Below are 16,594 nucleotides of genomic sequence, written 5' to 3'. Positions count from 1 at the left end.
TGTACTCTTGGACAAGAAAAGCAGCTGGTACACAAATAAATACACGAAAGCCAGAGGTGCTATTGCTTAAAATAGATTTTAAGTGTGAAACATTATTTTAGCCTTAGAATTCCCACGTCCCACCTCAGTTAGTAATGATAAACATAACAGGTTGATTTTGTCACTTCTGTCTACATCTGTTTTTGTAATAGTGTAGAAAAAAAAAAAAGAGAAAAAGCAATTTGTGTTGAGAGGAAGAAAATCAAATGTACATCATCCCTCTAAGTGAGCTGTCTGAACTTTAACAGTGTAACAAATACCCATATACCAGCTGAAAACTACAGATTTCATTTGCACACAGACTTCGCAGAAAAAAGGTGAAGAAACCAAGACTAGTGCTTGTTTTCACTGATAACTAAGCTAAGTTGAATTGCTTTCCACATTAACCTCCTTCTTCTGACCAAAAGCCAACTGTTTCACCACACTGATGTACACATGTTGTTGAGCATTTCATCTTAAGGCCTGGTGGCTCAGGATGTGATTTCATGGTTAGTTGAACAGAGCTGAGTGAGGACTATCAGAGATAGTGGTTATTCTCATCCACCCCATCTCTAACTACTCACTTCCACCTGCTACACTAGCATGTAGGCCACATCAGTGAAATAAATAATCTGTCCTCTTGTTTAGTGCATATCTGTACTATACAAAAGGATTTACAATAGCCTTGTCTGGAAAGACAAGGACAATACAGTATCAAGTAAGTTTTTAGAAAATAAACCAACACAGGATAAAAGAAAAGAAGATAAAGCAAGAGACACTACATGCCTGCTTCCACTCTTTTCTTATTGAAGAAACCATCATGATGTCCTTCCTAACCAGAAATCTCATGAGGTGCCATGATGATGGGAGGGAAAGTTTATGCCACACAATCACACGCAATGGGAACAGTGAATCCTATCCCTATAAAAGGACTCATTACTCACATTCATTAAATTTATCCTACTGACCTGCTTCAAAGCATTGCACCTGCAGCAGAGCCCATGTTCCAGGGATATTGCCAGCAAAGGCCATCTTCACCTGCTAGATCCAACCTGTTAGATCCAACTGCAGTGCCTCGTATAAATGTGCTGACAGACAAAACTGCTAAAATCCTGCCTCCCCTTGACTCAATGACAAAAGTTCCATTAGTTTAATCACACTGAGGTTTAACCCAAGTCATTTATAAATGCCTGAAAACACTTGGGGGAAAAAAGGTGAACAGGCTAAATGCTATCGATGTAAATTCAACAACGTTGCTTAATACACAAGTAAACATACAATGAGTTAAAAACAAAAGCCAAAAGAGCAAGGAGAAAGCAAACACAAAATAACAGCTTACCTTTTGAGGGGGTGGTCCGTGGTCATCCAAATAAGTGGAATTTCCTGCAAAAAGAAGAAGGATGGAGATAAACAAAAGCCATCCAATTCAAAACTTGTCAATTCATGGAACCAGTGTATCTCTATCCCATTGGTTTAGTGGTGTAAAATAATTTGAGGAAAATAAATTTGCTCTGCTTTAATTTTTGATTGACAAAATTAAAGCAAAATTAATTTGTTTTGACTACTATTTGTAAAAATAGATTAGATGTACATTGGCATTTTAGCAAAAAAAAATTGCTCTAGTCAGCTTTAATGAATCAATCACAGCTTTCAATTATTTGCATGACAAAAACAGTCAGCTGCATCCCTGCACATTTTAAGCAAGTGAGCACAGCTAACCTCAAAAAGATTTCTTAAATAATAAAGTATCAAAGGCCTTTATCAGATTTTGATCTGATGGAGCTGACAAGCATTCCCTTATCTCTCTTCTAACATGTATTTTCCCCAACCTCCAAGCTACTTTTTTGTTCCCAAACAGTATCGATTGAATGGGAGTTGCATTCTGATGTAATGACATCTGCCTTTTCAAGATGTTCTTTTTATTCAGAAAAAAACTTCAGAAAAAAAAAAAGCAGCTTCTAAACAAGTGAGTTGTCAGCTACAATAAAAAAAGGCAACAATTTCAGACTTTTTACCCATTCCTTGCAAACACACACTGATATATAAAATACACTTTCCCACACACACATAGTCTGTCTTCCCTGCAACTGTTCTTCCTGAACCCTTCTCCCAAAGGATTAATCAGGAGTTTTCCCAACATGTCCCAGCAGATGATGAAACCTTGCAGCAAGGCTTAAAGCTCCCCTTAAGCCACGCGTGCCTCTCCTCTCAGACATCCTCCTACCAAAGAAAGCAAAATACCTCTGCTCTAACCTTATATCAGTATAGGGTATGAGAATCATTTTTATAGGTGCCTAATAGACATCCAAAAGTCACACGTGAACATCTCCGTTCCTGAAGTGTTGAATGGGGCAGCAGAAATTGCCTCTGGGGTAACACGGACTAGTCAGAATAAAATGTAACTCAGCACACAAGAGCTCTTCTTTTGTCAATTTAGCCAAAAAAGACTCTGTCTCACACTGTTTTTCAAAATGTCAGGAAAACCCCCCGAGATTTCTGGATCCAGAAGGCAGGAAGGAGACATTTCTGTGTGAGTATGACAAATTTTAATGTACAACAAAAAGGTGGGACTACTTTTCAGAAGTATTTTGCATTGTATTTTTTCTCTGGTTTTCCAGTATATGTTATGAAACCATGAAGACTTCAGTCCAAAGGCTTCCAACTCATCTAAATGCAAGTCTGAATACCCCAAACTTCTTCTTTTACAGATGCATGTACCTTGATCTTGGAAGAATATGTACTGTTATAAAAGCCTGAACAGTAACTTTTTGATGGTCATCTGAAACCACGAGTCATCTTCTGAAGCACAAGAAAGTCATCTTTCTATACATTTTACACAAATACCCATCCTTTGAACAACGCAGTTGCTAATTTAATGCCATAGATAATATGGCTGATTCCCTACATTTCGGACAAATTCTTTATCCATTCCTCTGATATCATTCTAATTGCCAGGGAAGTAATGCAGTTCCCAGACTGCTAACAGAGGAGTGTACAGCTTTCGGTTACAGTAGCTATTCCATCAGCAGTGAGATGGACTTCAAAATAAGCATTTCAGGAAAACCTACAGTTACATCTAGGAGGAGAGGAAGGAAACTTCTCATTCAGAATTTAGCTTTTACTGTAGAATCAGGCTGCTACCAGTTCATAGCAACTTTGCAATTAGGCAAGTGGAAAGACTGACACTGTTGTCGATAAAAACATTTCTTACAGTTTGTGTCAGAAAAATTGTTTTATTTTGATTGATGATAAAAAAAGTGATTGTCTTGTCTAAAAAAAGTTAAGACATTAGAAATGTCATAAACATAATATGAAAACTACTAACTTGTTAAAAAGAGTAGCAAAACTTTGAGTTTTCTAATAGATATTAATAAGTATATGGTAATAATACATTTTTTCTTGTCTCCCCAAAACATATACAGCTTACGCTTACTTAAATAAAAAAGGAATATTAACTGCATATGTATTAACTATCTTTAGCAATCACCTATTACAGCCAATTTTGCTGTAGAGAAGGACTTGAATTACCAGTCATAGTTTAGACAGTATCGAGTGTCAGAGTTATACTACAGAAACATTTTTGAGGTACTTTAAAGAGCAAATAACAAGCAATTTCACCATTCTGTATCGGTAATCTATGTTCTTAGCATGCAGACTGCATTTTCCTTTTTTAATCATTAAAATTACATCAAAATGTTCCTGGCTTTTAACATACCTCCTGTTTGATTTCTGTTTTTAGAATGCTGGTTTTTTCACAGCACATTTTAGTTACTCCTGTATCCACTTACAATAGTAAAATTATGGGGCATTATGTAAAGGTCGTTTTCATGGCAGTTGCTTGCTCAAATTCAGAAGCAACTAACTGACAGAAACTAATTGCCAGATAAATGCAAGGAAATAGAAAGTATTGATTTGAAACCTAGCCAGAACTTACAAACAAAAAGCAGAGGAGGGAAATCTTCAGACAGTCCCCAAACCCTTACGCTGCCCCAAACTCCATGTGCAAAGCTAGCTCCCATCTCCTGCCAGATCTCCTCCTTCTGCTCCTCAGGCATATGAACCAGAGTCAGTCTCTGAGCCAACAGCATGCCACATCAATTCAATAGACTGAATTCTTGGGGGTTCAAGTTTTAAATGAGAATTTGTTTTCAGTAACAAAAGCGAAACCTTTTGCTGTATGATTCACATCATACCTTAAGTAATACACTAAAATAACTCCACAAATCCCGATGCAGCAGCCTGTGAGGTACACCGGCCAGCTCCTTAACCCCACGAAGCCCAGCGTGTGCTCTCACTGATCACGATATCATAGAATTGGGTTTGCTTCCACTCTGCCTGCAGAAGAGGGGCCACAGTACAGCAGACTTAATGCATGCAGAAATATCATGCAAAACGTGGACGTACATGAGAATATTTCCAAAAAACACCTGTAGGAAAGATGATGACTCCCAAGCTGGGTATTTACAAGTTTTATGAACTTAAGACAGGGTGTTGCTTTCACATATGGGGCCATTTTTCAGAAAATACATATCAGACTGGGTTAGTTTAAAAACAAAAGAAAAATTCAGCATTCTAAATTTTTTAACAATGGAAAAACACCAAAGTAAAGCCAATCTATGAACTACTAACAGTTGACATAGTAGGAGAGGTGGTACAGTAAAAATCAGGCACTTGGGAATGGATGCCATAAGCACCAAAGCTATTGGCCATAAGCTTGTTTATTGTAACTATATTAACACAACAAGCTTATCTAAGATGGAGAACATTATCATGCAGTTTCTATATGCTCTGGCACAGACAGCGTGTGTTTGACATCACTAAGAGCCACAAGACAAAAAGAGGCTTTCTGTGGTAGAAATGATAAACTGATAGAAGAAAAGGTCATCTTTCTTCATTAGGAATCTTGCCCCTTGCCTCAAAGAAACCTATGACATTAAATCATCAGGATGACTTCTCTCAAGTCCTTTAATAAAGCTTTAATAGAGATATCATTGCTCTTGTCTGCTGATCAAGAAGATGATTCTAGACTTTTTTTTTCTTTTTCCTGAAGAGAAGTATTTAGTCCTGCCTTCCTGTAATAGCATGAAAGTCTAAGGCATTAGAAAGAAGTCAGACAGAATAATCAAGTCTCAAAACAAGTGGGATTATGCATTCCACAAACATGCTCAACAGCACACTTGAGCTGGCTGAAAGAGTCTCCTCCAGACTCTGTCAGAGATAAAAACAAGTTGGCTTTATTACAGAAAATGGTGAATACATGGAAGCAGTCCAAATTTTTTCCATAATTTATTATCTTTGAGGTTAAGTGAATCAGCTGTATGCAAAATCTTTGGGGAAACCTTGTGGTTATGTTCCTTTTTTCTTGGAATCACTGAAGTGTGGGGGTTTTGCTTGAAGCAAGCCAAGTTTAAACAGAGAAAGATGGTCAGTCACCAGGATTAAGGACAAACATTTCTGTGTCCAGTTCAGAACCACAGATAAGAAAAATAACTACAATTCTGGAAAAAAACTTTCAAAAAAATTACTGGGGAGTACAAAAAGAGGAGGTAAGTGGGCTTATGTGTGAACTAAAGACCCTTTGATAGCAACTGAAACAGGATAACTCCACTTGAATAATTCAGACATCACATGAAAAGAATTGTGTAGAGACAAAGACAGAAAGCCAACATGGAAAATCTGGAGTTTTGACTGTGTTCCTGGATAAAGGTTTTCCCTTGTTGGGAATCACAAGCAGCAGTCTAAGGGAGCTGGGATCCAGCTACTGCCAAATTTCATTTGTCTTGTGAAAATCCTCCTTTGTTCTCTTCTTCCCTTGGTCACCATCTCAAACTTCCAGGCGCCAATACAACCCTTAATAGCAGACCATCCCTTTCATCATTTGATGCTTAAAGGAAAGAAACCATTTAATAGTTTTCTGATGAGTCTTCTGGTCACAAAATCAGGCTTTGGAGAACAATTTTCCCACCAAACACCTCTAATCATTTACAACTGCACCTTCAAAATAAATGAAAGTGCGAGTGAGTCATCAGAAAAGTTCTGCTCTGCTTTCTTCTTTATTTTTTTTCCCTCCCAGATAAGCAGTGGACACCCTTAGAAATTTCATAGATATTTACACATCTGAAACAATAAGATGTTCTTAGTCATCAGGTCTTGGAGCCCTTTGTGGTCCAAAGGCAGGAAAGGGGTTAGGGACTACAGCTTGAAAACCAGGAGCTTAGCAGGATGATGTTGCCCACAGCTCAAACCTAACCTAAACAGAAAACCCTGCTACTGCTGAGGTCAGCACAGTCATACCAGATTTTGCAGAGGAAAGTTTTTCCAGAGGTGTGCTGAGAAGATTAACAAAACATAGCAAAACCCCACTGACCAGTCTGCACTGGAATACAAAGTGACTTACTGCCATTTCTTACATCATATGTAAAATGCTGTGTACCTAGCAAGACTAACACCCTACCAAAATTTTCATTTTGTCTATGAAAAAAATGTAGAGTAAACATTATTTTCTAAAAACACTCCACAATGGATTTTTCTTCTTCCTTACTTGTATTTCAAAACATTTTGGTTATTCTTAATTTTTAAAATCATAAATATAAAACCCCAAAAATCCCCAGCACGAAACCCATATATTTAATTCATTCTATATCACTGAACACAATGAAGAAAAGAAGCTGGAACATGATAAAAATACCTATTTTGCTTTATTACCCAGTGAACCGAACCCTAGAAACTTCATTATGATATAATTAATATTTGTTTACCTACAAGTTTCATAGTTCTAAGACAATTAGGAGAGAAACTGGCACACATAAGTGCACATAAAAGTTTTTGAAAACTTACTGGAAATTCTGCATATGCAATATATATAAAAATACCATTGGAATACAGATACGAAGGGTTTGAATAACTGTAGGTTCTAGACCAGTGTAGAATATAACATACATGCTTTTGCACCTACCCTCTAATGACAGACTTTCCAGCCTATAATTCTACAAGGTGAAAGGTCCATTTTAATGAATGTTTAGAAACACTGGCTAGATGAAATTGAATCTGAATATTTGACAATTAAAAATCTTGGCTAAAACTGCTCTCAAATTTGGAGAAAAATCCCCACATCTTACAAATTCACTAGGACAGACCTAGGTAGTCTGACACGAGAAAGTTCATAATCTTTCTACAACACATACCCACATTCTGTATTTTTGTCCTACACACGTATCAAGCACTTGAATATTTTCCTCCAAGGCTCTTGCTAGGAGACTTTTCCTAATCACCCACTGTGAGACACTTGCACATCTTGTCTTCACTCTGAAAATCTTTCATGACCAGTTCACACCAACTTTTTTCTTGTACTGGCCTTTAGCACACAGAAGTCTTCATAGCCTGATATGTGCTGGTCCCAGCCCACCATACCTACACACAGCAGTTTTATCCCCTGCATTGCTAGCTCTCAGCCCCCTTCTATTTTTCTGAGACCTTTCTTGACCTTCTCTTAGAGATCTTTGCAGGTTTAGTCATCCTTTGTGCACCCAACAGCAGCACACCACTTGCCCAGACAACCCTGGTGAAAGGCTGACTGCTGTCCTCCTGGTTTCAACATATGCAGCAGAGAGGTGTGAACGGGACAGGGGAAGGAGTACACTAGGCATGGCCCTCCTCTTGCAAAAAACAGGAGACTCCAGAAGGCAAAGCTATTACAAAGTCACAGATCCTCTCTGAATTGTGAGTATTTCAAAATGTACAGGCAGAGGTTTCACTTAATTGTTTTGTCAATAAACTGCTTTATTACTACTGGGGAAATGGAGAAGGGGGAAAAAAAATTAACATCAAATCAAGAAATAAAACCAGCCCCAGGAGGTACTTTCCTGCACTCAAAAGAAAAGTAGATACACACCCTATCAAGACACTGCAGAGAAAATCTAATGACCATAAAAAATAAGGTGTCGTTAAGCCAAACTATTGCAATTTTACTTTAATTCATTTTGCTTCAGAACAAAGACTGTGATCTATCTCTGTGGCCAGCCAGCTCTTTAGTAAATACTCTTCAAAGCCCCATTAACCCCTTTTCAGGAAGATCATTCAATTCCAGCTGAATGGAGACAGATAGTTTCACTAGCTTGGTAAGAAGTCTGTTTTAATCGATTGTCATATGAAGGAACGTTTTAAGACTTAAGGTTATTCCATTTCCCTCTTTTCCTCCTGAGTGAGAGATAGGTGTAAGACTATTTGCAAGCCACTTGCCTTCTTTACAGAAAACTTTTTTCTCCCCTAACCCACAGAGGAAGAAATTGTGTGGGATGAAAGATGGTGACAGGGCCATAACACTTTCGCTTTCAATGCACACACTATCCCACCCAGAGAACAGCACACTCAACACAGGAGACCTCCCTCTGCACAACTTAAGTACAGGACTGCAACTCTGCAGACAGGCCTTCTCTTTATAAGGCTCTCCTTACCAAAGTGACAAGGACATAATGATGAAGCTTCAGTGAAGACCTTGTCATGTGCAAGGCCTCTTAGTCTCACTTCACTCTGCCGTTCAGGCTACGGACTCCAGGGAATCCATATCTGACCAGACACTTCTCAGATGATACCAGTCTCCTATTACATCAATACCACACATCAGCTCTGCTCTTTCTCACGACATTTTTCTAAAGAGAAGAGTTTTATTATTTAAACTTAACCCAATTTGAGAGCTTTATTCCTCTCCACTGCATTTATGCAGATATATTTCTCTCTTTTACCCCTGGCACAGGCAATCTTGACAAACAGCAAGTCAATGAATTTTGGAAGACACCCAGCTGGCAAGTTACTAGCTGTTCAAGGAAGACTTTTATTACTATTATTAGTATTATTAAGTACTATGCTGCAACCCTAATGCTCTCCAGAACGAGTTGTTTGTTGGGCGTTTGAAGTTCCTGTCCCTGAAGGCACATTTCCGAGAAGCTGCCTAGGTTTGTGGTCTGACCCCAGCGGCACCTTCCTAGCAGAGAAGAAATGAACACGCTTCACAGAAAACTAGTCATATACAGCTCTAAAGAATAATTAATATTTTTATTGTGCTGAAGCCAAATGCATTTTTCTTGCATGTGCTTTTCACAACATTTGAGTCATATGGTTGCTATGATTTTGTCACACTTCTTTACACAGGCAGCTGCATTTAGGATAACAGACCCCACATATGAGATAGCCTACAGGATCAAGCTGTATGTCTGTTTTTCACTTTCTTCATAGTTCAAGTTCTCTTAGTATCTGATCTCAAAAAGTACAAATGCAAATAAAAAAAGAGCCTTTTTACAAGTCTGCCTTCTTTTCCTCTTCTCTACCAGTCTTTTGTGCTGCAGGGGAATCACTGTAAAACTCTTTCCTATACTTATATACCTCTTGAAAAGCAATGGCACTCTATGTAAGAAGTGGCTATCTTTTATTGCTTTCTTCTCTGAAGATTAAATTTAAAAAAAAAAAAGAATTACAAATTGTTTAACCATTATTAGCTTCCCATCCTCCAAAGGCTTAACAGACACAAAGTTGGAAATAGCATTTCTTGCCAAGTCTTATAACTGCAGAAGCTTATAACTGCAAAATAGAGCATTTAAGTAGGTCAGATAAGGAACATACTGTACCCAAATGAGCTATTTCTTCTTTATGACACATTAGCATAAAATTTTATTAATCTCTATTACAAAAAATACTGAAGCTTCAGATAGCTTTCTAGACTTCAACATGATTTAATAGAAATATTTTCCATTACTATAGAGGCTTTGGCCAAACTGCTAATTTTTCACATTATCCAGCTATTCCCTTCTATTCATGATGGCATTTTAACTCCTTTCTACCTCGGTCTTAAAAGATGCGTTTGAGTGACAAAAAGGCTTTTCCTAAAATACAAAACTGTTACACTGAGCTTCTATAAAGAAACTGCATGTTCAAAAACAAGAGGCAAGATTTAGAAATCACAGAGTGTTACACTTGACTTAAATCTGGTTTTCTATTTCAGCACCCTTACAGCTCCTGCAACTGTAAAAGGACAGGATTAACCCCATTCCTGTCATTCCAACCCTTTGCAACACATACTTCAGATTTCAGCTTTTATGAGGAAAAAGTCATATTGGTACCTGGAATAGATAAGTTAAAACTCGTGTTTCTGAAAGAATTTTCTTCTATAAAGCACTGCAAATGTCCAGTACAAACATTATGATTTTTAGAAAGATGTCTTTTCCTGCTTTCTGCCTCATTTCTCATGATCTTAAACAAGATTTGTACCCAATTTTGTATGAGTGCATGATTTGTTAGATTGATTAATAAACGTTCTGTAGAATGCCCTATATAAAAAAAAATGGAACATGTTGTTCTAAAAACTTTGCTCTTCAAAATCTAATGCTGTCCTTATTACTGAAGCCTAAGACCCACAACACAACCTTCAGGAGTTTCATCAACTCAAACATATCCAGCAGTAAATATAAACATGTGCTGATTGTTTTTCCCAGATTCGAAAGAGCAAAGATTTGTCTATTAATTATCAAGTATTTTGTATGCTTTCAATTTTCAGAAGTTTGAGTGAAAACATTTGGAAGACAAGTTTTCAGATGTTTTGATTAATTCTTGCTGCCTTAAGCTCTCAAATTACTAAAACAGTGTTCCAAAAGTGTTAGCAATGACAGGTTCTGCATTAACATCTTTATGTTAAAAAGGTAACTACATTGTATGCAGCGTTGTACAACCATGGAAGCAGTCCAAGTGTCATCAGCCTCAGCAGATGTCTTCAGATTAGCAAAATTTCTCTCATGCTCTCTACCTTGTCGCAGAAAGATTTGCACTTTCTGTATCTACTACTAACCTAACTGATGAGGAGTTTAAGCTCGACAAAGGTACCAAGACCATCTAAAATGCATTTTGACTTACTGGGACAACTGTTTATTTAGGACTGCTCTTGGGTGCTTTGACCGCACTCATGAACCCTGAGTTGCAAACATTCACTACTGGTAACAATTACCTAGGCGTGCTCTTTCTTTTTATATCATTTTCCTGTGTTTTATTTAGCTTGGAGAACCACACCAGGATGTCACCACTAAGATGTGGCAGTTTAATAGATCTGTAAATGCCACTCACCAGCCCTCCTGCAGACCATGCTTCTTACAAGAGACATCTTAAAATACATGAAAAACATCTGTGCCATGTAGACTATGACAATACAGTAGCCATTATCTAAATTCAGCTTCTTAGTGTACACAAGCATTAAGAGGATTTTTTTACTAAAACTACATTTAGCTACATAAATACATATCAGCAAAAACCTCTGCTTTGCTTGAGTGGTTGGGAAAATTAGTTGTTTAAAAAGTTATAGGAAAGGTATTCATAAACAGTATAACAAAGATAGGCACATACTACAGACCAGTACAACTTAGATGTATTATTGCACTATATTATGTATGTGGTGTAATATTATTAGGACATGCTTGTCAGCCCTCTTTTTAAGAGTAACAATGATTTTTTTAATGCCAGAGTTTTACAGCAATGCTTTTAAACTTTTGCTGAAAGGTGAGAATAGGCTTCTTGTTCTAATCATATAGCAGGCACAGTGGTGTAATTCTACATTTCACAGGGTCATTTCAGCAACAGTATTTCACTTCTACAAATTCCCATTGAGTCTGGCTGAAATAGAAAGTAAAGAATTTGCAGCATACTGAAATTAACATTCAGATACATGAAAAATGCAATTGTTTGTCCTTTATTTTGTATTAGACTCTACATTTCTCAGAAAGATGACATAATCAATAATGACAGAGAAATCTACTGAGAGAAATCTGATCTAGATAATTATTTATTGTTTTGCATAAAAAAAAAAAAAGGCTTGAAGACCCTCTAGAGCCAAGCCAGGCTACTCTTTAATGTTAACTAACTATCAACAACAACACTTGTTATGATGACTTTGGAAAAAGGTCATTATTAACTACTACTTATATAGTATATATTTATATTTAAAATATTAACCATTATATGTGTGTTCTCATTTCTTTTACACCCAAGGATCCAAGAATACAAAAAATTACCTTATTAACACATTAGAAGTATCCTCTCCCCTGTTACAAAGTTGGAGTTGTGATTTTCTGTGCATTAGAAACTTAAATATTAACTTACACACAACTATACCTCAGTTTACTCTTACAAGCTATGTATTTCCTTAAGCAAAAACATTCTTACATGGTAAGATTATCCAGATCGAAGTAATAAATTTTCATATGGCTTTATTTTGCTTCACGTGGGATTTCTGTCCCTGTACAGCTGAGGTTCTCTAAGTACAGTAATTCTGAAATTAAATTATTGAGTTTCCCAGGCAACAACATATTGCAAAACTCACTTCTCCTAAGTGAGCCCCATTTAGGATGGCTTGCAGTCTCCACTCAGCAGATGTGTTCACATAAGCACTACAGAAACAAAACCAAATCTCATTCCATCTATTGAAGTGTTTACTGCTCACAGGTTTTGTTTGTCTGGGTTTTTTTTGGTTGTTTGTTGGGTTCTTTGTTGGTTTGGGTTTTCTAATGCTTGTGTTTTAAAGCCAGGTACTTAAAAAATTAAGGAACCTAGCACCTTCAGACATAGAAACAATGGTCTGCAGTGTAAAAACCATCAGGACGTACAGACAAGACTATGTGGATGGTGCCTGTAGCAGTGACATTAGTTACTCATGGAGAATTTAACACTTCCATGAATTGTCCTGACCCCTGATCCAAAGACAGAGGGTACTTTCTGAGTACTCTCTGAGAGTACTTCTCTGAGAACTCTCCCCTTTGAATGGACTCTTGTGAGAAAGAGATTCTTTTCCAAAAAACACCCCAAAATCAGTATAATGCCAACACCAAATTTGTTTCAATCTGATCACAAGCTTCACACTTTAAAGGAGTGCACTCAACTGGACTGCACCGCCACAGCAGCAGGCACGCTCCATTTGCTACCTGGCTATGAACATGAAATAACCTTTCAGCAACAGTTGCAGCAGTTAGCACTGGGCTTCAGTGCGTTCGGTCTGACAACTCTCTAGGCTCTGGGACAAGTGTCTGGGCTTTTGTGGCATTATTTTCCTCTCTAGACCTCAAAAATTCATCTCAGACTTCCTACTACAAGTCATTTTGTTCTAAATTTTGACATCCTTGTGGATCTGCTATCGGCAGCTCTCATGCTATGGTCAGCCAGAGTTTCAGCTCCTCAGCTTCCCTAACTCCAAACAAAATACAGCTGTGAAAATACCTCCTCTCTGCTGCTGTTGCAGCTTCACACAAACTGTTTAAGAGGTCTCCACAGTTTTCTTCTCATTTCCCACAGCAGTTTCCACTGTATTACATTATTTACCAATCAATAGTGCTTCAGAACTTATTTTTGTCAAGGCACTAAGAAACAATGACTGCCTTCTCAAAACTAATACACTATTTTTTAATCAAACTGTAACAAATAGTTATCAAAAGAAAAAAGTCAGCCCTAGACGGATTTCTGGCACTGAAAATATACCAGCCCAAACAGTTGAAAATTAGGAAGCTAGAAATGGCTTCTTAAGGGTGTAAAACTGGGGTAGAAACCTTGACAAAATGCCATGGCACTGAGATTACCAATACTCGTATTTCAGAAGACACCAGTGTATTTACTCAGACTGAAATGGGAGTTCGCAGCCAAGGCACAAGCAATAACATACTTCAAATGACTCAACTGGGCCCAGAGCTCTTACTCCCATGCCAGGCAGCTTTCCTCCATCCTTACAATCCTTTCTTAAAGTAAGAGAAAACCAGTGTCACCTCATATATCTCTAATAGCAATTTTTTCTTCAGAGTTGTATGACATGTTTTGAAAGAGCCATTATAAAAGTGAACCATTATAAAAACCCTGCAGTGGGTTACTTTAGTATAATAGTTATTGGAAAGCCATGAGAGGAACTGATATTTCAAAATAAGTTTTACACTAGCAACTCTTGCAGGACTAAGCCTTGAGATTAGCACCTCTTTGGAAAGAGGATACGGCCTTCTGACACACTCGTGTAGAGCCCAAAATTCACTAACTTCCCAATTAACTAAAACACATCAAGTTTCCAACATCCCTAAAAGTTTACTATTAATTTATTTAAGCCCAGGACTTTGCATACTCTTACACTTTTGACTCCTTCAATTGGCATGTAAACAAGCATTGCACTTAGGTCCTAAGAACCCTGTAGTATGCTGTCATTTTAGATCATGTAAACTCAAAGAAAGATGTATAAATACAGTGCTGTCAGCTGGAACATGTGGTAAGTGAGTACAAACAGGATTTTGCATAGGCAGCTATATGAGGCTTATATAAAACTACTCAACTTTACAGCAAGACAGAGAATCCCACATACCACCCCCAGTGAATACCAGGGCGGTTGGGTTGCTTTTTTCTTTTTAAAGCAAATGGTCTGGTGTATGAATCACAGCATGAAACTAGTGCACACACACCAATCCTCCCCCCATCGCCCCCAAATAAAACCAAAAGGCCTAAATTTTGTCAGCAGAAGCAGTTTTGCACTCATATATCCTTCCTGGTTTTGACTTTTTAGTTGTTTCTCTCCTTCTACCTCACCTGCTGTTTTAGAAGTGTGTCTTTATTGTAATACAATCATATCCTACACATAATCTCCAAGGGAAGAAAAGCAACTTTGCACTTGATTCATCATGTCATATTAAGCTACTACATTTCTACTTGGCCTGGGAAGGATGCCAGCAGGCTCAGCATACCCTCTCCTGCCACCTTCATTCAGTTAAGGAAAAGATTTCAGGGCCTTCAGCTTCTTTCTACACTCAACAAACCACAGCTTTGATACTCCCTTTTTATAATGCTGCTGAAAGGCAGGATACATTTTCACCATGTATTCTCATGACACTTGCTGAATGTTTAGGAAAATTTTAAGTACCCTGAATGAAAGCTATTAACTAGGTGTCTCTTATGAATTCCCCAAGAAAAGAAAAAGCAAATAAACAGAAACACAGATATCAACACCTCATCACTGACAGTGCAAAGTCTCAGTTCTCTGCTGCATCCTCCTAGGCTACTCTGGCAGTTGAGCTGCTGCAGCTATACAGAGCCAAGGAAAAGACCCAGACCCCATGCAAAATGCCAACCTTGCTTCAAGGGGTTGGGCCATGTCCTCAACCTCTTCCACTATCACTGCTGAATCTGGGAGTGCTACCAGCAACAGCGGGACCAATTCCTTAAAGTTAAACATCTACAGAGTCTGAGAGACTGTGTTCACAACTGCCAATGTCCATAGCTCCCAGGAGTTTAGACTGCAGAACCATAGAATAAGTTCAGTTAGAAAAGACCTCTAAGATCATCAAATCCAGCCTTTAACTCAGCACTGCTCAGTACACCACTACACCATGTCCCTAAGCATCACATCTACACATCTAAGTATCTTCAGGGATGGAAGCTCAACCACTTCCCTGGGCAGCCTGTTCTAATGCTTGACTCCCTTTCAGTGGAGATTTTTTTTCTAATACCCAGTCTAAACCTCCCCTGGCAAGATTTAAGACCATTTCCTCTTGTCCTATTGCTTGTTACTTAGAAGAGATGTACCCCAGCTTGCTATAATTTCCTTTCAGGTAGTTGTCAGAGGCTGATAGGGTCTCCTCCATATCTCTTTTTCCCCAGGCTAAACAATACCAGTTCACTCAGACACTTCTCATAGGACTTTTTCTCTAGACCCTTCACTGGCTTCGTTGATCTTCTTTGGACACGTTTAAACATAAACACATTCAGAGTTACTGTGGTAACCAACACCAAAAAGGGCAGTGCACATCCAAGAAACATGGAGTGAAACATTACAGCATCAGGTGGATCCCTCTCTTCTTTTAGCACAAATGAACAGGAAAACAAATATTAATATGAACAGTCGTTAAGGAGCTTTTGGACTTCCACAGTTGTGGATTTAACAGAGCCAGCCCAATACATTTGCCAATACTGGTACCATTGTTGGGTTTAATGCACCAGAAGCAGATAGGTTATATCCTCACATTAGATAATGGTACTCTCTAGACTCAAACCACAAAAAAACCCACCCAAGAACCAGGCCCCACAACTCATAAAGAGAAAACAAATGAAAACCATTATTTACCTAGGTACTCCTGATGTTAATTTCTCAGCCACTCTGCAGAACAGATACTCAAGTCATCAAAACCCAAATGAACTTTCAAAATAATTTCTGCTGGAAGCCAGTGCTGAAATCATTGGAAACTTTCAGCTACTTAAGTTTTGGTTACACAGAATAGTTTCTCCTCTGAAGGAAAGAGGGATTTCCTGCTGTTTCCTGCTGGGATTTCCAAATTGTTATAGGGTGAACATTTCTGACACTTTATTTTCCATGCAATATTCTGACAATATTAACACAAAAATACCAGGTAGTCAAGGCATTCTTTCCAAAGCATGCACATGTCCATAACTGCACAACACACAAATAAAAAACAACTCTGAAGCTTCAAGAACTTTAACGTGTTTATATTACTCTATACAACATTGCTAGTCAGCAATGGCTTCACCCAGACAGAATAGGACAGCAATATATGTCAGCAGTAGTTAA

General features: G+C 38.0%; 1 protein-coding gene across 1 annotated transcript in view; it reads right to left on the bottom strand.

Annotated features, from left to right (window-relative positions):
* The window catches only part of UST (uronyl 2-sulfotransferase), a 152,890-nt gene that overhangs the window by 90,974 nt on the left and 45,322 nt on the right, over positions 1-16,594 (bottom strand). Inside the window, exon 2 of the mRNA XM_050316281.1 lies at positions 1,358-1,401. Coding sequence (XP_050172238.1) covers positions 1,358-1,401 — 44 coding nt within the window. The remainder of the gene's footprint in view (positions 1-1,357; positions 1,402-16,594) is intronic.

Source organism: Myiozetetes cayanensis, unplaced genomic scaffold (genome assembly GCF_022539395.1).
Source record: "Myiozetetes cayanensis isolate MyiCay16 unplaced genomic scaffold, myiCay2020 scf2-11, whole genome shotgun sequence".
In the NCBI taxonomy this organism is placed as follows: domain Eukaryota; kingdom Metazoa; phylum Chordata; class Aves; order Passeriformes; family Tyrannidae; genus Myiozetetes; species Myiozetetes cayanensis.
This window is presented reverse-complemented; position numbering and strand designations above follow the sequence as displayed.